The 21352-nt window shown below is 40.4% G+C and overlaps 1 protein-coding gene across 4 annotated transcripts in view; it reads left to right on the plus strand.

Annotated features, from left to right (window-relative positions):
* Positions 1-21352, plus strand: part of adamts6 (ADAM metallopeptidase with thrombospondin type 1 motif, 6) — a 78209-nt gene that overhangs the window by 21871 nt on the left and 34986 nt on the right. For all 4 annotated transcript variants that reach the window (XM_026173124.1, XM_026173126.1, XM_026173121.1 and 1 more), the window contains 4 exons: positions 5480-5621; positions 11583-11690; positions 14880-15025; positions 18758-18821. In XM_026173124.1, the coding sequence (XP_026028909.1) occupies positions 5480-5621; positions 11583-11690; positions 14880-15025; positions 18758-18821 (460 nt within the window). The remainder of the gene's footprint in view (positions 1-5479; positions 5622-11582; positions 11691-14879; positions 15026-18757; positions 18822-21352) is intronic.

Here is a 21352-nt window from a genome sequence, read left to right on the forward strand (position 1 = left end):
CAGAAGTGGATATAGGAGGTGACAGTGTCCGTAAACTCGTCCAAGCTGTTAGAAGCAGCCTTCAATGTGTCCCAGTCTGTGGTCTCCAAACACGTGCGAAGCTCCTCCACAGCCTCGTTGCTCCACAGTTTTTTAGTCCTCACGACAGGTTTGGAGAGCTTCAGCCTCTGTCTGTACGCGGGGATTAGGTGGATCATGACGTGGTCAGAAAGTCCGAGTGAAGCGCGGGGCACCGCGCGATAGGCCCCGCTGATCGTGCTGTAACAGTGGTCCAATGTCCTCTCCTCTCTAGTCGGGCATTTAATATACTGCTTATATTTTGGAAGCTCATGGCTCAGATTGGCTTTGTTAAAGTCCCCAAGAGCAATGATGAGAGAGTCCGGGAATGTCCGCTCCGTGTGGAGAATCTGCTCCGCGAGTGCGCACTGAGCTGCCTGCGCATCTGCGTCTGGCGGGATGTAAACAGCGGCCAGGATGAATGAAGCAAACTCCCGCGGAGAATAAAACGGTTTGCAGTGGATAAAAAGATATTCCAGAGAGGAAGAGCAGTGCTGAGCAATCACTGTCACATCTGTGCACCAGCCACTATTGATGTAGAAGCAGAGACCTCCACCTTTGGACTTACCGGAGAGAGCGGCCTGCCGGTCCGCGCGCAGCAGATGGAAGCCCTCCAGCTTGAGCGCGCAGTCTGGGATGTTCTCACTGAGCCACGACTCCGTAAAACATAAGACACAGGAGGAGGCAAAGTCTCTGTTCATGCTTCTCATCAGGGCCAGTTCGTCAATCTTATTCCCGAGTGAGCGTACATTAGAAAGGAAGATCCCAGGAAGAGCAGTTCGCAGTCCGCGTCTCCTCAAACGCACGAGTGCGCCGGCTCGCTTCCCTCTCTTTCGGCGTCTCGCTTTCCTGGTCAGAGTCAGCAGTAAATCTGCCGCAGATGCGACAAATATTGGAAATAAATCCACAGGCGTTGTAGTCCTGTAGTTAAGGAGCTCTTCTCTGGTGTACGAGTATCCAGAGGAGTGCCCAGACACAGAAGAAATGCACAAAAACAAAAGAAAAGTAACGCACTGAAGCACCAGGGCGACCATCCGCGGCGCCATCTTGGTAACACATAGTGAGTGAGAAATGAGAAGTGAGAAATGTGACTGAAGAAGAAATTCTCAATGCATCATGGGAATCTCCCAGCAGCCTACACTACTGCAGCTTAACTAAGGGAGAATTCAAGGTCACCTGATCCAGCCCGAACTGTATGCTTTAGCAAAAAGGAAAGTTTTAAGCCTAATTGCACAGAAGAGGGGCCTGAAAACTGAAGGCTCTGATTCCCATTCTACTACTTAAATACTCTAGGAACAACAAGTAAGCCTGCACTGTGAGAGCGAAGTGCTCTAATGGGGTGATATGGTACTACAAGGTCATTAAGATAAGATGGGGCCTGATTATTCAAGGCCTTGTATGTGAGGAGCAGGATTTTGAATTCAATTCTGGATTTAATAGGGAGCCACTGAAGGGAAGCAAATATAGGAGAAATATAGCCTAGAAGAAGCCTAGAAGTAATAAATGCATGAATTAGTTTTTCAGCGTCACTCTGTGACAGGATATTTCTTATTTTGAGATATTGCACAAATGTAAGAAAGCAGTCCTACATATTTGTTTAATATGTACATTGAAGGACATATCCTGATCAAAAATGACTCCAAGGTTCCTCACAGTGTTACTGGATGGCAAGGTATTGCCGTCCAAAGTAAGAATCTGGTTAGATACCATATTTCCAATATTTTCAGAGCCGAGTGCAATAACCTCAGAGTTTAGAAGCAGAAAATTATGTCTTTTATGTTTATGTCTTTATTGCTGTATGTTTGAGATAATCATATTGGATATATCCTGTCTTTATGATGCTGCTTAATTGCACAAACATGCTGACCTTGTTGATTGAAATTTCAGCAATGTTTCAGATGCAAATCTGTTATTGTTGCAGTATTCAGTACCGTGCAAGAGTCTTGAGTCACTTGTCATTTCTTTGTCTTTTGCTTCCATTTGTGAGTTGTCTTGAGCAATCATTCTCCAGCTGGCTGCTTTTTCACTTATTTTCAGTCTAGTCCATGTAACTGACTGACACGTAAAAGACTTGACACAGGACCTAAGAGATGCATCTGACCCCTCTAGTGTTTTCTGAAATGGTTTTAATGGAAGGGTGGCTGTCCAGAAGATGTTCATAAGAAAACACACTCTCTCAGGCAAACTCCCAAGAGAGACTTATAAACTTTTAGATTTTTCCTAAATACTATATTTCATTTTTGTTTGCAATTGTTTTCAATAAATTGCTTCACCTATTCCCCATTTTACTAGCAAAATATGAAGAAAGGAGATGTGACTCAAGACTTTTGCATAGTACTGTACATTTGACAGAAAATAAGAAATAGCCTCCAATTTAAGGTCCATGAGAAGATTAAAAGTCCATTTTAAGTCTGTTCCTGTAATGAAACCAAAGGGGCCGTAAATGTTTCAGTACTAACAGCTTTTCTTTGCAGTCATAGACACCACACTTTTTTTTTCTCTGCAGTTCAGCTTCATTTCTCAGTATTAAGACCATGAGAGCAAATTCATAACTGCAACCTTGTGGTGAAGTATTGGTTACAAGTCTGCGGTGTGTCTGTGTGTTCCTCTGTTTGTGTATTCATGTTTAGTTAGCGAGGCCCTCCAAGAAAGCGGATAATAGCTGCTGTGGTTGTCAGATGATGTTTCCGGCTGAAAGCTGTTAGAGGAGGGTAGTGAACAGCACTTGTGACAGAGATGACAGTATTAAATGCCAGCTTCCAAATGGGACACAAAGAGCTGCTTCTACTCTGCGCTGCCGGGTTCCTAACGATTTCTGGCTCGTGTATCCGAGAATCACTATTTAAAAAAAAAAAAAAAAAAGAAGTACCCAAAAGAGACAAAGCTTTTTTTTACTTCACCTTTGAGCAGAATAGACTATTGCTTAACTTATATTATATGCATATTTGTATCGATCTGCGTTTTAGGTTTTAGTTTTATTGCCTTTTGCTTTTACAAAAGTGTTTTGTCTGTAAACTCAAATTATCCTCCCTTTCTCCCCCTCAATCAGAATTTTGGATATTGCACATGCATCTCCCTGCCAAGTAAACAACTTTGGCTGTGGTATTGGCCTAGATTCACCATCTTGCTCGAGCAATATGTGGTGCTTTGTTTGGGTTTTTTACGAATGGTTTATGAATGCGCTCACAGTTCAGTCATAGTTTATTCTCCAGAGTTTGCGTGCCAGTTTGTTCTAAATGTTAAAAGGAAAGCAGTTTGGCTTCATTAAACTCTCCGAGACCACATACTGCAATGAATTTCATATTAAACGTGTACCTTTTGTTAATAATTGTTAGGTTATACTGATTTAAACATACTGCTGCCTCACAACTTATTGGATGCACTCAGCAGGCTTAATATCTTCGTGAATGACTAGTCCCAGAGTACAGGGATAGCTGAAGTTCCTGCTTGCTAGAAGACGTTTCCGCTCAGCATAATGAATTTGGCTAAATCCACTGGACAGGAAGCCTTTGCGACGATGTCAAATAATAGTCTCTATGTTTAAACTTTGACTATTTTGTCTCTCTCCAAACTAATAAATACTGAGGCTTGCCCTTAGTACACAGGGTGTCTGGGGGCCTCATAGTCTGGCTTTTCTGCCTCTGCCTGTGATGAGAGGGTCCTCCGAGGGACAAGAGTAAAGAAAAAACATTATTCCTTTCAGTAACAGAGAATAGAGCATTAAAAATGCAAGAAACGGAAGAGATTAGAAAAGATAGAAAAGATTAGAGAAAAGAAGGATGACTTGCTCTTCTTGGTCTTCAGCGCTGAAAATAAAACATACACAATAAGTTCTATTTGGTATGTAAACAAAGATTATATATAATATATTTTGTTTATGCATTCTTGTTCAAGCACCAGGAGTCTGTGAGTTTAGACAGGTAGTTACAATGTGAAAGTCAATTAAATGAATTTTTATGATGATTTTTACATAAATTTATACGTCAGTCAAAATGCTGTCTACAAAAATAACTGGAGAGATTTAATCTTGAAAACCAAATTACCAAATTTTGTGTTGTGCTAATCATATCCGGGTATTTAATTTATCTTAATATTATTGTTGACTCTTCCCCTCATTTTCATTCTGGGCCCAAGTTGTAGTTTGATCAGTCATAATGTGTAGCACTTACAATGTTGTTGTCACCAAGCCCACTTTGCCTTTAAAGGGATGAGAAGCATTCCATTGCATGCTACAGCTGCCACATCTGGAAGGAACACATAGTTCTTATGTGGGAGACTGCGGCACCCACGGTGTGGGACGGAGAGATTTCGCAGGTCTTTCCTCCCCACTGCTGTCAGACTCCATAATAAAGACTTTAACTGATCAAGCACACACATCCATACATATGCAATAATACCAAGTGCAATAATCCTTTCTGTCATCGTTGTATTTTTACTCAGTTGTATATAGTATTTGTATTTGTATTCTATTTTTATCTTATTGTATATTTATTTTATTTTATTCTACTGTATATAGTATTTTATTTTATTCTATTCTGTACAGTTGTGTACTGTATTTATTCTTATTGTATTCTAATTTTTGCCTCATAACTTTTGCACTGTCCACTTCCTGCTGTGACAAAACAAATTTCCCACGTGTGGGACTAATAAAGCTTATCTTATCTCATCTTATCTTATCTTATCTTATCTTATCTTATCTTATCTTATCTTATAGTAAACAGTCATGGTAATACTTTGCCTCGAGATAATCCTCTGACTCAGGGAAGACCAGTGGATGTAGTCTTTCATAAAAAAAAAATCTTTTATAACCTCATGGCAGCAAGTGTCTGTGCTGGTAAAAGTATTTTCATTGTTTTAACTCCTAGAATACAAAATTGCAGTGTGTGTGTACGTGTGTGTGTCTGCTTTTGGTGGTGTACATGTTGTACATATTTTTATTTGACAAAACAGACTAAACAATCCTAGGTCTGGACATAAGATCCAAATCTAACTCCAGATTTCTTTCTTTATTTTCCTCAACTGTCATTTAATTGGCAGTCGGTGGGCTCAGTCTAAGGAGTCATACACACAATAGTGGAGCACGTAGCCATATAATCAGGGAGGGCTGGCCATTCTAGGCTGACAGCCTGCACCCTATTGCCTTGGGTAAAATGTCTGCTTGTGCTTCAACACTTCATTTGATGAAGAGGCGTTGATGTCTAATATCAGCATTAATTACATGACTTTTCAGATCTTTGTCAAAGCGTCCTATAACAGTAGTTTGGTACTAAAATTAAAGGAGTCACAGAAAACTAGCAAAGGTCTCAGAGGGGATTGACTCTAATTGTTCTGGTCTTGGCATCTCTAACTCGGCTATTATGCAAGTGTAGAAAGGTTTCTTTGTGTAAGAAACAATCCTATTGTAGGTTTGTTTTTTTGACAGCTCAGGTCGGGGGACGTGTCTGGACAATGAACCTCTGAAACGAGACTTCCTGTACCCAACAGTGGCCCCGGGGCAGGTGTATGATGCAGATGAGCAGTGTCGCTTCCAGTATGGAACCTCTTCACGCCAGTGCAAGTATGGGGTAAGAAACCAGCATCTTTCAGACTACTCTCCTCCTGATTCTTCCTCTTTACACTGAGAAAATGGGATCTCTCTCCTATATTATGTCTAGGGCAGTTAAAATAAAAATTTCTAGTTCCCAAACGCAAGTTTTGGAACGCAGAGTTCACAGTGAAATATATATCACAGTAGGTACAATACCCAAACATTGCTAGACTTTACTTTCAAAGTGGAATAAGGATATAAACAACCCCTTGAATATTTGCAGTAATTAGAAACAGGCACAGTAATTTATTAAATGTGCAAACGTACATAGAAATGTAATATAAGGTAAAAACACAGTTTGTAGAATTCTAATGAGCTAGAAAGTCGATATTTGCTATAACCACCTTTTTCTGTATTTAGAATTCTAACAATGTTGACAAGAAATAATAAACATAATTCCCTGAAATGTACACCCAGACCATGACAGAGCCTCCATCGGGTTTTAACACAGCAGCAGACTGCTGTATCTCTCTCCTAAGTTTTCTGTTATGTGTAGACATAGCAACTGTTCATCCCTTGAATCAGGAGGCTGTTTATGCTTGAATGATTAAAAAATGAGTGAAAAAGCAACCAATGTCTAAATGAAGAAAAAAAAAGGACACTGGAAGACAACTGAAGAATTATTGCTCAAGACCTTTTTAAAAAATATTACAAGCCAGTCGGCTCCCTGGAAGGAAAATAGAAGAAATAAAGAAGGGAAACAAAGAAAGAGGAAAAAAGAAACAGAAGAAATAAAGATGGGTGACTCAAGACGTTTTGCTTAGTATTGTACATAGAAATATTATGCATATATTGGTGTGATCTTCAGTGTCCATTAAGAATGAATATAATCATTGGAATCATTAAAATTGCTCTGTCATAGTAAACCTGAGCATCTTCACACTATGATGCAAAGCATATGGGGTCTTAAAGCTTGCAGTCTCATTGTTGTCTCGTCAGCTCTGATCCTCTGATTTGATCTGGAATTGTGTAGATTTATAGACACATTTTCATGTCATTTGCCTTCTTTTCTCTTGTTCTCACAGCTGTTAGACAACACCAAGAAAAACACTCAAAGAAAAAGCAGCAAAGAGCAACTGATAAATCATTTTTGCCTCTATTTAACAAATCCACCCTCAGCCTGCTGAATTAATTTATTCTGACCAACTTGCTTTTACCTTCTTTCCTAGGATGTGCCTTAGCAAAAGCAAATGTTGTGTAACTAACAGTACATGACTGCTCTGTCATAGCAAACCTGAGCATCTTCAGATTTTAGACTCTTAAGGGATCACTTAAAGTTAAAGATTTTGTAGAACGAGAAAGTTATAAAATTTGTAGAACAAGTAATTAAAGATAACTAAGAAAAAAGTCCTTCAGAATTTAATGTTGTGTAATTATCATTGTTAAAAACTTTTATGTGGCTACAGTGCGAACAGGAAGTGCTAGTATCTACTGTAACATGTCTTTCCATGTTGGCGATTTGTCAAAATGGACCTGTGATGTCAATAACTTTCCATCAGGTCTGTAGAATTGTACTGCACATTTGTTATCTGACCTTATAGCCCCCATATTATATCCCCATCTGGAAAGGGCTGAGCTGTCTGAAAAGTAAATGCAGAAATGCCAATCTCTTTAGCACTTATTGGTTTTCTTGACATTTTGATTTCTTTTAACTGCAATATAAAAAAACATGCAATATATCCCTACACACTCTCTTATTTTTAATAACTATCTAATTTATCTGGACACTGAAACTACCAAGTAACCAAATTACACTTTCACAAGGAAATAAAAAAGTTGTTTGAGATGGTTGGTCATTTTCATTGGACCAAATGAGTCCACTGACATACTCCGGACTCCAGTGCATTAGGTGGTTGTAATGCAGAAGAGTTTGCAGCAAAGATTGCGCTATGTAAAGCAAATGACAGACAACTGCAACAACAGTTAGCACGGGTGGGTTTTCAGTACTGCTGCCTCTGATTGTGGTTTACAGCTTTCCAACCTGGGCACTGAAACTGGAAAATAGATAAATAGAATGGAACACAGAACTTCATTTAAACCCTGCTCCCTGTGGTAAAAACAGACTGATTTAGTCCAAGGTCCTGAGGAAACTCCTGCAGAGGGTTAAATGAGTGTGTGAAAATGTACAAATGTACTTCATCATCCCAGTTTACTAACCATATTGTGTCTTACCATGCCTTTGAGTGTGGTTAACCTTAAGTGTTAAGTTAAAAAAAAAAAAGTAAGAGAAAAACTCGTTTTTTCATTATTTCCTCATTTAGATTAAAAGGGGGTGAAGAGGTTATGGACAGGATTTCTAGGCGCAGCCAAGTGGCGGAGGGCTTTCGCTTTGGTGGCCTCAGAATCTCATCTCTGATTTTTGCGGATGATGTGGTTCTGTTGGCTTCATCGGGTGATGGCCTCCTGCTCACACTGGAACGGTTCGCAGCCGAGTGTGAAGCAGCAGGAATGAGGATCAGCACCTCCAAATCTGAGGCCATGGTTCTCAGCTGGAAAAGGGTGGAGTGCCCACTCCGGGTCGGGGATGAGTTCCTGCCCCAAGTGGAGGAGTTCAAGTATCTCGGGGTCTTGTTCGCGAGTGATGGGAGAAGGGAGCCGGAGATCGACAGACGGATTGGGGCTGCAGCTGCAGTAATGCGGACGCTGCACTGGTCCGTCGTGGTGAAGAGGGAGCTGAGTGTAAAAGCGAAGCTCTCAATTTACCGGTCGATCTACGTCCCTACCCTCACCTATGGCCATGAGCTGTGGGTAGTGACCGAAAGAACGAGATCGCGGATACAAGCGGCAGAAATGAGCTTCCTCCGAAGGGTGGCTGGCCTCTCCCTTAGAGATAGGGTGAGAAGTTCGGCCATCCGGGAGGGGCTCAGAGTAGAGCAGCTGCTGCTCCACATCGAAAGGAGCCAGCTGAGGTGGTTCGGGCATCTGACAAGGATGCCCCCTGGGCGCCTCCTGGGTGAGGTGTTCCAGGCATGTCCCACCGGGAGGAGGCCCTGGGGCAGACCCAGGACACGCTGGAGAGATTATATCTCTCAGCTGGCCTGGGGTATTCCCCCGGATAAGCTGGAGGAGGTGGCTGGGGAGAGGGAGGTCTGGGCCTCTTTGGTTAGGCTGCTGCCCCCGCGACCCGGCCTCGGATAAAGCGGATGAAGATGGATGGATGGGGGTGAAGAGGAAGACAATACTTTTATTAATATCAAGGCGACACAGGCAGTGAAAGACAAGAACCAACCACACATTTAAATGAGCAGCTGAAAGATTCCTCTGATATCTAATGGACAGTAATGTAATATTGCTCTGCATCACATAGAAAATTGGGCACATGATGGAAGAGAGGACAGATTAGTTGAGATCACAGAGTTATTTCTTTTCATTGAAAGAAATATCTGACAGAAGATTACAACAAGGCCCAAATCAACGCTCAGTTATTTTGGCTCCTAAGCTCATAATTGTGGTTTTAGATTGCCAAGAAAGACACCCATTTATGAAAGGGTGGAATTCCGGCGCTGATTTATCAGAGCTCGATTGGAGTTTTTCGTCTGACGATCAGATTTATTTCATACTTTGAAATCGATGCCCTCAGTGAGAGGATGGATGTAACCACAGAAAAAGATCAAAGCTTTAATAAATGGAAGAATCTGGTTTCTTAAGCCAATTCTTACCCAGAATGTACCAAACGTTTCCACGACATACTATTTGGGATTTTACCCAAGCGATATGTTTGGCTTCCTTCTTGTGACCTGGCGCCTGCTTCAACAAACTTGCTTAGGTTTAAAAGGCATAGCATTTTCTATGACCAGCAATATCAAAAACCAACAGTCCCAAACTATTTTAAATCATTTTAGCTACACGGCTGTAAGGATGGCACTGATAGTTGTCTGGGGAAACCACCATGGTCCAGTTTGAAATATCTTAAAAAAACCTCAGATATTCATTGATATTTGTACCAAGAGACAAATTTCAAGGTCTTTTGTTATCTCAAGATTTTTTTGCTACGCAAAGCTAAGCTATTGTATGTACATTGTTGTTGTTAGCATGTGACCATGCTCAAAATGTTGCTGTCTCCAGGTAGTCTAGCATGCCTGTAAAATGCTAGCTTTTACTATTTTCCTCAAGTTTTTGGTTTGCTTTTTTTGTCCCATGTTTGGAAAAAGCTTTGAAAATGCTATTACTCCGTATCTGTCCTCAGGCAATTCTTGTGTCATGATTCACAGAGGCTCAACAATATCAAAAGAAACTGATATTTCCATTTTCAGGAATTGCCTCAGTTTTGGGATCTTTCTTTGCATGTGCATATATGAGTCAGAGCTGGGAAGAGCGGCAGCAAAACACAAGAACAGCACAGGGCAGCTATCACTGACAAAAGTTGTGACACTGACTTAGTAAGAAGCAGCCAGAAAAATGCACTGCTTCCATACACTGCATGCGGATCATGTATACAGTATATATGAACAAACAGCTTATTAGGTATTCCTAATTTTAAAAAAATTCTTTATGATGCTTAAACTTGTCTGGTTTTTCTCACACAGTTTTGGAGAGGTAAGATTAAAACTTGTGATTATTTTGGAGGTTGATGTTTGTTTTGAATTGTTTGAATGGTATATCATTATATTACTGTATACAACCACTTTAATTCTATCCTATTTACAAATCTGGAAACATGGACAAGATGAAGTCACTTCAGACAATCTAAGAAGGGAGTTGTATATACAAAATCACTGTACTTCAACAGTTCACAATATATATATATATATATGTCTATATGCCTCCCAGGGTTAAGGACCACAATGCCTTCAGGGGGTTAGGCTTAATTTATAGATTATAAAAATCCTTGAACCAAGGGTTGTCATAAAATTTATGAAACATATGAAAAACAAACAATCTTTTGATATTAGTGGGGCTCTTACTGAGTGTCTCTGACCGCTTGTTCTCGTTTGACATAAATCTATCAGCCCCGCATCCATGTTTGTTGAGGCCCGGTCAGTGACCTTTTACCATGGCTGAGATAGTGACTGGAGCAGTAGGGGTGGCATATTAAAACCAGCTGGCATAGGGGAGTCGGTGCAACCAGAGACTGGCAGTTAGCTGCATTATTGAATCTGGATAGGCTCAAGGAGCTGAAGAGCTGTGGGATATTTACTGACCTTTGGGCTCAGAATCTACGTGTTGGCTCGTTATTCTTTTTCATGAGCTTGCTCTTCTGCTCTACTCAGTTGTGTTATAAAAACCTTTGAAGTTAAGACTTCCCAGTTTACTTAAACAGGAAATCCAGTCTTGGTTGTGCAGCACATCATGTGCTCACTTTATCCAGTTATTTATTTGGGGGCAACTTAACAGTGTATTTCTTCTCTTTCAATAATCTAAATGGTTTCTCCGTTCTGTACTGAAGAGTGATGATGTTTACGCAGACAAATCAGTAATACTAAGGATATTTGTTAGGCTACAAGCCATCTTTATCTAAGACTTGGGAGGCCTATTGCTCACTCTTTATTTCCCCTAAGAAGCCAAAGTTGGATTTCTTGAACTGATGTCACGGTCCCATGTGGTCCTGAGATGAACATGAGCAAACGTTAGTCATGGTGTTGATCTAGCTGACTCTTCATTTCTCATAAGAGAGCATTAAAAACACGCAGTGACCCTTAGCATGTTGCTCAAAATACACTATGATCCAAAGCATATGGGCTCTTGAAGATAGCAGTCTTGATGTGGTCTCATCATCTCTGATCCTCTGATTTGATCTGGAATTGTATGGATTTATAGACACATTTCCATGCCATTCTTTTTTTGTTGTTCTCACAGCTGTCAGACTGCACAAAAAATACTAAAAGGGAAAACCAGTAAAAGGCCACTGATAAATCATTTTTAGCCTTATTTAACAAATCCACCCCCAGCTTGCTGAATTGATTTATTCTGACCAACTTGCTTTTGCCTTCTTTCCTAGGAAGTGTGTAGAGAGCTCTGGTGCCTTAGCAAAAGCAACCGTTGTGTAACTAACAGTATTCCTGCTGCAGAGGGGACCCTGTGCCAGACAGGCAACATTGAAAAAGGGGTAAGTCATCTAGTGTTTCTCAGACATTTAAAGGTTAAAGTTTTTTTCCAGATACACAATTTTTAATATTAGAAGATGATGACTCAAATAAATACAAAAATGCTATTTTTAAATGATCTCATTTATTAACAGGAAAGAAAAAGAGATAAAAAAAAAAACCCTCCAACCCTGTGTGAAAAAGTAATTGCCCAAACTTGTTCAATCATTAATTAACTGCGATTCACCACATTTTGTGGAAATCTGAGCTCAGTTTCACTAGACACACCTAGTTGTGATTACTGCCAAACCCAATGAATCAAGAAATCACCTAAATTGAACCTGTCTGAATAAAGAGAGAAAATCATTAACATCTATCACTCTGGGATGGATTGCAAAGCCATTTCTAAGGCTTTGGGAGTCCAGTGAACCATGATGAGAAGCATTATCCACAAATGGACAAAGCATAATACTCCAAAAATCCTCATCTAGTAGGTCAAAGATGAATCCAGAACAAGAGAACTACAGGTTTTACAATGGCCTAACCAAAGTCTGGTCTCAAATTAAATTGAGATGCTTTGGTTTAACCTGTAGCAGGTCATTTATGCTTGAAAACCCTTCAGTGTAGCCGAATTAAAACAATTCTGCAAAGAAGAGTGGTCTAAAATTCCTCCATTTCAGAAAGAGTGAAGGAAGCCATAAATGTGTTACGGTCTCTTGCAAATCTTTTGCCATCTACATGCACAGAAATTTGAAACTAAAGAGAAATTCACATTAACTACTTGCATTTTCAGTATAGCCAGAAGCTCATTGATATGAAAGTTCAGAAATTCAGAAATCCCTCCTGAAATAGTGATAGTTACTGTGGGATAGTTATTTAAATACAAATGGCCTGCACTAGGCAACTTGACTCTTATCTTCTTTTGGTTTTCACATACTCCTTTTTTGGGATCACCACAGTGGACAATCTGCTTCTATCTCTGGAATCCTCCTCTAGCATACTAAACTTCTGCATGTCCTCCTTCACTTCACTACATCCATGAGTGTCCTCTGAGGTCTTCCTCTTTTCCTCGTGCCTGGCAGCTCCATATTCCACATTTTTGTCCAGTATATCCACTATCCATCCTCTGCACATGTCCAAATGATCTCAACTTTGTCTCCATATTGCTCAATCTGAGCTGTCCCTTTTATATTGGAATATAACCAGAATACAACCAGCTGGTAACCAGTCAAGTCAAGGACTCTATTAGAAAGAGCCACATCGCAGATGAATTGCGCTCATCAGCACAGACTGATTCAGATTGGTTACAACATTGACTGTGTTTATAAAATAGATTGCAGTTACTTGCAAACCTTTGCCACTATGTCTGAGAGTGATTGTGGGAAATCCAATTTTGACTGTAATTCTTTGGAGACAAGTTGCCTGTCACCAGAGATTGACAGTTAAAATACTTATGAGTTGCTTGCCTGCTTAGTGAGTTGTGGCAACTGTTTGCTGTAGGTGGGTGAAATTGGTCACAATGAAGTACATGATGTCTGACTGAAAACCTGTTTGCGATTGCTTTGGTCGCCAGCAGGTTACTGTTGTCAGCCGTAGTTTGCATGGAAGTTGCCAACTTGTCTGCACACACTCACCTAAGCCTCTAAGTGTTTGTGAAAATGTCAGGAGTGTGATACAAATTGGAAACTGACACTGTTTACCTTCACAGTTGTGCCTTTTGAAATGTGCTGGTTTCAGAGGTAACACAACTTTTATTTTATGCACTTTGCATTGCACCTTTTCAAGTTTCACTAACGCTCTGCACTTAGTTAGCAAGTGTTTGTATATGAGTCAGTTAACGATGGGTGACCGCGGCAATCTGCTCATGACCAAAGCAGTCACAAGGAGGTTTTTGGTTCAGTGGCCTGCAGTTACCGATTTCACCCAACGACAGCCAGCAACCGTCAGGGAATACACATTTCTTCCAAGTGAAAATAGGCTGCCAGATGGACCAAGCTACATCTAGAAGTTTATATGTTTTAAATTAGAATTTGGGTGAACCTGCCCTTTCAGCACTGCGGCTATATTTAATACCTGGTGACCTGTGATGTGAAACAAGCACTTTTATTCTCTTCTCTGTGTGTAGCTAGTGGTACCTCACTAGTGTGCACTCATGCATTTGGTGCAACCACACACCCACACACACATGCACAAACTCACAGACGTAAGCAGGCCAGGCTTTAGGTCATCAGCCGAGTGCTGATGCCAGCCAGGTTAGGGGAGACTGTTTTAACACGGATTAAGGCAACCATTGTCACCGGATGGTCCGAGGGGTAAAAGGGAAGAATAGGAGAGTGTCACGAGCTGTCACCCATAATTACCATTAGCTCAGTGGAGCCTTTGAGGACCAGGGCCCACGGACAGAGTCCTGTACAACACAGGGGGCCCCAGGTAGAGCCTGGGGGGCTTTAGAACAGCTTTTGGAGCAGCTTTAGGAGAGCCAGTGGCATACTCTGTCTGCCCCTGCTGGGGACGGCTTCAAAGGAATATGAATGTCAGCCATTTCTCACCCAGCGTGTAATGGAGAGAGGCCCTTCCAACAGGACCAGACAGAGATAGAGGTAGAGACTGGGGGAAGGGAAAGCGGGAGGGGAGACAGCCAGGAATTAACCAATAGAAGGGAGCTTTGCGTTTCTTCTGTGTGTTCAAATTGACCAATAAACTTACAGTTAACGCTGAGGTTCTGTGCCCGTATCAGTTGGTCCTCCACATTTCTCTTTCTCCACACTGCTAATCTTGTTTAGACAGCATCTCAGAAATTAAATGAGAGGTAGAGATAAAGAACGCAGCAGCTCAGCCTAGCCCTCACCTTGACTGTACCGTTCTATAGAGGGTTATTAACCTACTGACACAGTTGGAGGGACAAAGGAAAGTCTCTGATCCCCTCTTCCCCCACAACTCTGAACAGATTAACATGATTACTCCTGAAACGTAGTTCAGCTCTTTCTCTGCCTCACCTGTCTTGGAAATAACTTCCCATAATGGAAACATTAAATAAATATAGAAGAGTCACGAGACACACGAGAATTAATTATTGGACGAAATAAGCTGTATGTTATAGTGAGAATGGGCCTCTTTAACTTGAAGCTGGTCAATGTGTCTGAAGAAATTATTAAGATATGTAATAACCAAAGTTTTCCACTCTGTGCATACTTCTGCTTCTCCCCACCCAGTGGTGCTACCAGGGGGAATGTGTTGCGTTTGGTACCTGGCCTCAGAGTGTGGATGGAGGCTGGGGGCCATGGTCCATTTGGGGGGAGTGCAGCAGGACCTGTGGGGGCGGTGTATCCTCCTCCATGAGGCACTGTGACAGCCCAGCGTAAGTAGGCAAAGTAAGCCACAGCAAGCTGAACACACACATCCAGGTCCTTGCCTACAAGTGTGTGTTTGTGTGTAGATGTGCATGGGTATGCGTGGCTGTGCGGATGTGTGTCGTAGTGCGAGTCAAGCTACAGTAATTATACAGCAGTCATGTCTGAAATATTCACAAGGCTAAATGCTTCTTTAGTGGAAAAAGTAAACTGTTAGACCTAAAGTAAAAATATGTTGACTGCTACAGGTAATGACGCTTTTAATTTATGACAAGTGTAAATATTCTGACATGTGGTACAGTGATTTTAATGTTCATTTTAAAATCCTCCACCTGCTTAGAACAAATAATGATTTAGCAGCTCGACAGCCAAATGTAAGGGGTGAATATCTGAGTCACATTTGTCATTATTAAACATATTTAAGAATATTGCTGCATATTTGCTGGACGTGTAAACATCTCTACTGCCCAGAAAACCATTAGTTGTTGTTTTTTTTTCTTGCCGTCGAGTCGAGGCTCTAAAATGAAAGTTGAACCGATGTCTCGGGCATTACTGTGACATTGGTTCAAGTAATGTGTTCAACATTGCCTGGATGCCTGGTTAGAATTTCTAGTAAGATAAATTTTACAGTAGGTATGGATAAACAAAGCAACCTTCTGCTTTGAAGTCCCCCAATTACCCTACTGAGCTAAGCAGCTTCAAACCTAATGTGGTAATTGTAATTTTATAATACATTAAATTCACCATTCCTATAAACAATAGAATTTATATGTACAAAACCATAAATAACTTCAAAATATTGTTGACCGACACAGCCTTTGTTCTGTGTGGAAATAATATCCGTTCATCTATCCTACGTTATTTTCTTTATACATGCTGCCTTTGGGACTCATTTTCAAAAAGCATAATATCTCGTTTCACTACTATGCTGACGACATCCAAATCTACTTCCCCCTGAATCAGGATGTCCAGTCCTCATTAGTGCCTTTGTTCAATTGTCTGCGGGAAGTAAAAGATTGGCTATTACAAAACTCTCTAACTCTAAATGAAATTAAAACAGAAATTATTGTTTTTGACAGTCCCATTCCCCTGGACCAGCTAACTAATACACTGGGGTCCTATGCCAGCCATCTCTCTTATACCGTTAGAAATCTTGGAGTGGTCCTGGACAGCTCACTCAAGTTAGACCAACAAGTTGCCTCAGTTGTGAAAATGAGTTTTTACATCAAATCTCCAAGGCAAAGCCCTATATTCCACATAAAGACCTTGAAAAGCTTATCCATGCCTTCATTACTTCGAGACTAGACTATTGCAATTCTCTGTACATGGGCCTCCAATTCTCTCTCTCATTTTTAAAATCCTTTTGTGTACTTTTAAAATTTTAAATAACCTGGCGCCCAGTTTCCTAACAGACCTTCTCGACGCGTATAGCCGCCAAGAGAGCGCTCAGATCCTCTAACCAACTGCTCTTAGTGCAACAAAGGCCGCGACGAAAGACCAGAGGGGACCGAGCTTTTGCAATGGCCGCACCCCAAACTCTGGAATATCTTCCTATCGATGTCCGCATGTCAGATTCCATTCAATCGTTTAAATCCCGCTTAAAAACTCAGCTGTTCCATCTAGCGTTTGAAGCAAATTAGTTCGGTCTTCCACCTGGTCTGCAGTTGTGCTGTGTAACTGTAACTATAACTGGTTTTAATTGTTTTTAACTGTTTTTGTTGCTTTTGTTGTAATCTGCTTTGCTACCTTGTGTGAAGCACATTGATGGACACTGTCCTTTTCAAATGTGCTATATAAATAAAATATTGATTGATTGATCTATTGTTCCATTTTTGCTGTACTGTGATCAGTTTTGACCATGGAGATGACGTTGGGGTTTCAACCATGTTTTTGGCTTTGGAATTCCCATTTTTAGCCTCATTATGAATGTTTTTACTGTCACCATTTGGATGTGACCAATAACTTGTGTAACCCCACACCCATTTACTGGCAGTAAGTCGTTAGCTTGGATGATCTCGCTTTCTGATAACGACCAAAATTTTAAAAATGGTCTCAAACTCAGTAGGAGAGTTCTAGGTAGGTCAAGACTTCTATTGAATCAATGAATGAAGTACTTTTGAAGAAATAATTTTACTTAGTAAGGTATAAAAGGTAGGTATAAAAATACAGATTTGGCTTCTGGCTCTAAAAAGTGAAGCCATCACAAAAGTGCCATAAGCCTTCTTTTTTAAGGCCACCACAGGGCTCCCAAAAAAAAGACTCCTGGGCCTGTGGAAGTTTATGGGAAAATGGCCCTCTGCCAGGACCTTTGTAAATATTTGGCTGCTGAGTTTATGAGTCTTAGTCACTTATTTCAGTTCATACTGTAAAAAACAAAACAAAAAAAACCCAGAGTCCTTTTGGCATACTGTCCATGACTAGCGTGGACACCATAGGTTGAAAATTGTTTGGTGGTCCTTCCATTCTGCTGCATACCGAAGATGATGATCGTTGATGGCATGACGTGAACATTGTTCCACACACTTCTTGTTTGTTATGAGTTCACCATCTGGGTACTCGTAGTGCACTGTGCATAAGTGTATTTCACTGTCACTGTGAAACACACTTATGCACTCAAAACAGCGAGTCTAAGTAGAGAAGTGTGCAATATGAGCCATAGTAACTGGCTTTCCAAGGCTCAGCTGAAAGTCTGGATTTCTTCTTTACCATTTTCTAAATTTGAACAACAGTGACAAATGTTATTTGAAATGGGGAAAGAAAGGAATACACCAACGCAACTGTCAGTAACCTGAAATTACCACAAAGACCAATATTAGCTGTTTCAGATAATACTTTGCAGCCATTACAACTGACTGTAAAGGTTCTTAGTCCTTGTTCTTGTGCAGTTTCACGCAGTCTCGGTTAATGTGACATGTGCGTTAAGTTAAGACATAGCTTACTCTTCTTCGAAGATTATGGTGATGCGTAGGTTTACTTTAAAACCTCCCATGTGTCCTCACTAGACAAATCATTGACCAGTGCATCTTTGGCGGGCAAGCAGACATCTGGGATCTTTATCCTTCTTCCATTGTCGCATTCCTTTGTTTTGGAAACTAGGTATTACGTCAAACACGTCATGGGAAGGCAAGAAAAAGAGCCAGGGTGAACCAGAGGGAAGGAAGAAAAAGGGGAGGAGGTGAAGGCACAGGCATAATGTGGAACACCTGTGTAAGGTGATCACTGCTGCTCAGCCATCAGTGCAAAGAGGAGGGAGGCAGAAAAAACACAGCCAGACACAGCCTCTAACACATTCATTACGTACATGGCCTGTCTCACAGGTTTTTTTTGCAATAAAGTGAAGGGAAGGGAGGCTTCTGAAGGTGAGAAAAAGCAGAGAGATGATAGGGAAAGGAAAAGAAAACCTTCAGAGATGTGGTAGATGTGTAGTGAAGAGTAGAAGAAGGAAAAGCGTGAGTTAAGAGTCATTAGACTTGAAATGTCATGTCACATTTAAGAGCTCTTAGAACAGGTTGGATTTCCTGAATGAATCCTTGGCACAGATGCTCAACAAAGCAGCAAATGCTGACACACAGAGACTTTTTTTGCGCCTGTTTCGTCAGAAAAAAAAATCTCTTATGTACTGTTTGCCCTAAAGATAATCTCTGAGAGGAATTTGTGAATATAATTTACGGCGCTTTATGTGATTTGATGTAAAGAGTCTCTTTTCCCCATCCCTCATTTATTTCTGTTGTGTCTCTCAGCCCATCTGGAGGAGGCAAGTACTGTCTCGGAGAGAGGAAACGATACAGATCCTGTAACACTAACGTGAGTTTCTTCATTTCTTTGCCTCCCTCTTTCATTTTCTGCCAAGTAGCATGCGAGCAACTTAAAAAAAATGTTGGATCACCTCTTTGCTCTTCCACAGCTCTCCTCCAGAACATGTTATCTTAGAAAAGGGCTTTACAGGCTGCACACTAGCACACAGCATCACGTTGCCTTTAAGCTTTCTGACATATTTTCTCCTGGAACGTAGGACAGACAATGATAAAAATGAACAGACAGAGATTCAATATTCCCCTGGTGACTTTGGGTTTATTCGCGCCCTCTGTCATTTTATAGTTCATTTATTGTTTGTGACATTTCACTTGAGTCAAACGATGATGACAGTTCAGGGTGTATTTCATAAGAAGCAAGCTTTTTTTTTTTTTTTTTTGAGGTCTGGAGCAATGTTTTATCCAAATATTTGACATGGCTGCAAGTTAAGATCTCTGTTCAACTATTTCTAGGTGGCCTTTTTCACTAGGTGAAAATTGAAATAGTTAGGGCCTTAGTAGACATTTAACCACAAGTCTTAAAAATAACAGTTCTGAGCAAGCACTGAGTGTTTTCTTTGGAAAACAAGCAATGTCCCTAACCACTATTTCATCACACTAACCACACCTTGTCCAAAGAAGCATGTGTGTGTGAGAGAGCATGCCAAATGTAGATACAATGACAAATACTCACAAATTATCCTCAAAAGTATATAAATGGGTGGGCCAAGTTTCATGGCAGACAGCCTATTTATTCAAAACAGTTAAACTGGTAGTAGCAGTCCTTGGAAAAAGGTCTGATGACTGCCAGAGTCATTAGGATCTTTTCTCTTTAGCATAGTTAAAAAACATATGTCTTAATCCTAATCTGTGCTTATGCCATACATGTTGAGATATTTCATTACCTAAATTAAAACTGGTGGTGCTGGTGATATCAGATGGTCCCCCAAATCACTAGAAATCATCCTGTGATTACCATGCATACCTTCAGTATAAAGGTTTTATCACAGTAATTATTGCAATATTCCACCAAACTGGTGGACTACCAAGAGCATGCCAATCATAGAGCCATCCCACTAGCATCTAACTTAACGTGTTATCTCTAAGGACAGTTAAATTAGTATTTCCTTGACTGGTTGCGATAGCTGCTGGAGGCAGCTGCTGTAAAATAGATTGCTAATCCCAATCATCCACGCCTAAAGACTTGTCAGTGACCCCGATGATAACCAGAAGTTACCAATTTACCAGTTGGCAAGTGATTGTAGGAGGTTGCTTAGCACTTGGCAACAGTGGGAAGAAAAAAGACTCTTTTAACAGGAAGAAACCTCTGAGATTAATAATAATAACTTTGTTTTAACATTCTATAGGAATCCATTTATTTTGCATAATATTTCACAATTTTATTTTTGTGCTAATTCTGTTACCTTTTATTATTTATATTTTGTCTTCTTATCTGACTTCTTTTGTTGTCTTTTTCACTTTAAGTTTTAATGTGCATTAGCCTCTGAATTCAATCTTTATTTCTCATTTTTGGTCAAGCACTGGTAGAGCACTGACATTTAATTTGATTTGTTTATGAAGCCCACTACAAATACCACATTTTTTTTTATATTAAGCTCCTCAAGAGGCACAGATGATACCTTTTTAAGAACTTTAATTTTTAAAGTCAAGATAATGAAGAGAAAGTGTCAAGCATTTAAGCAACTGGACTCGAGTTGCTTAAATGATAGGACTTTTCTCCCTTTTTGTGCCTTCTGTTCTATTATTATTATAAATCAGTTGATAATCAACAAGTTAAACATTGATGAAAACCCAACATTATTAAAGTGAGCTTTTCTTTTGTTCCAACAGACGTTAGCACATGTAAATCTCATTTGGTACTGTGTTTTCATTTCAACACACACTTGCAATAATATTATTCTGTCTCCTCTGACTGGATCTGCATGTTTGATGTGCAAGTTTAAAGCGGCTAAATTGGCAAAACACTTGAATGGTAATGAAAGTGGCCTATCCTCCCTATGGCCCACTCCAGCATGGAACACTTTGAGCATGTGAAATACAGCTTTGACCCGAGAGCCTTTATTTGTACCGAGGGAGAGTGTTTTGCGGTTCCTAAGGACCTTTTCACACCAGCAAAGTGTTTCTTTCCACTTTTTACCTCCTCTTATTGGCGCATTATCCACACAGTGGAGTGCCATCCCAGAATCAGAGCCAGAACTCAGTCTGCCTCAGCCTGAATTCTATACTGGGCTGTTTCACCTCCTCTGGCTCGGTTTATGTTTCTAATTAGCTAGCCAAAGAAATGTTTCATTATCCATCATAAATCCACACATAAACAATTCATCTGAACACAGAACACAATGTTCTCAGACAGAAATGCCAAGAAACACATCTTCTTTAGTCTGTAAAAAAATTTAATGTGACATTGTTAATAAAGTAGGGATTTTAGAAAATAAAATGAGCAGATAATTAATTTACTCAAAAGGCAGCAGCACTCAAACCTACATATAGACTCTGTAAAAGATGAATGTACCCCTCTTGATG

This window comes from Astatotilapia calliptera, chromosome 7 (genome assembly GCF_900246225.1).
Source record: "Astatotilapia calliptera chromosome 7, fAstCal1.2, whole genome shotgun sequence".
Classification (NCBI taxonomy): Eukaryota; Metazoa; Chordata; class Actinopteri; order Cichliformes; family Cichlidae; genus Astatotilapia; species Astatotilapia calliptera.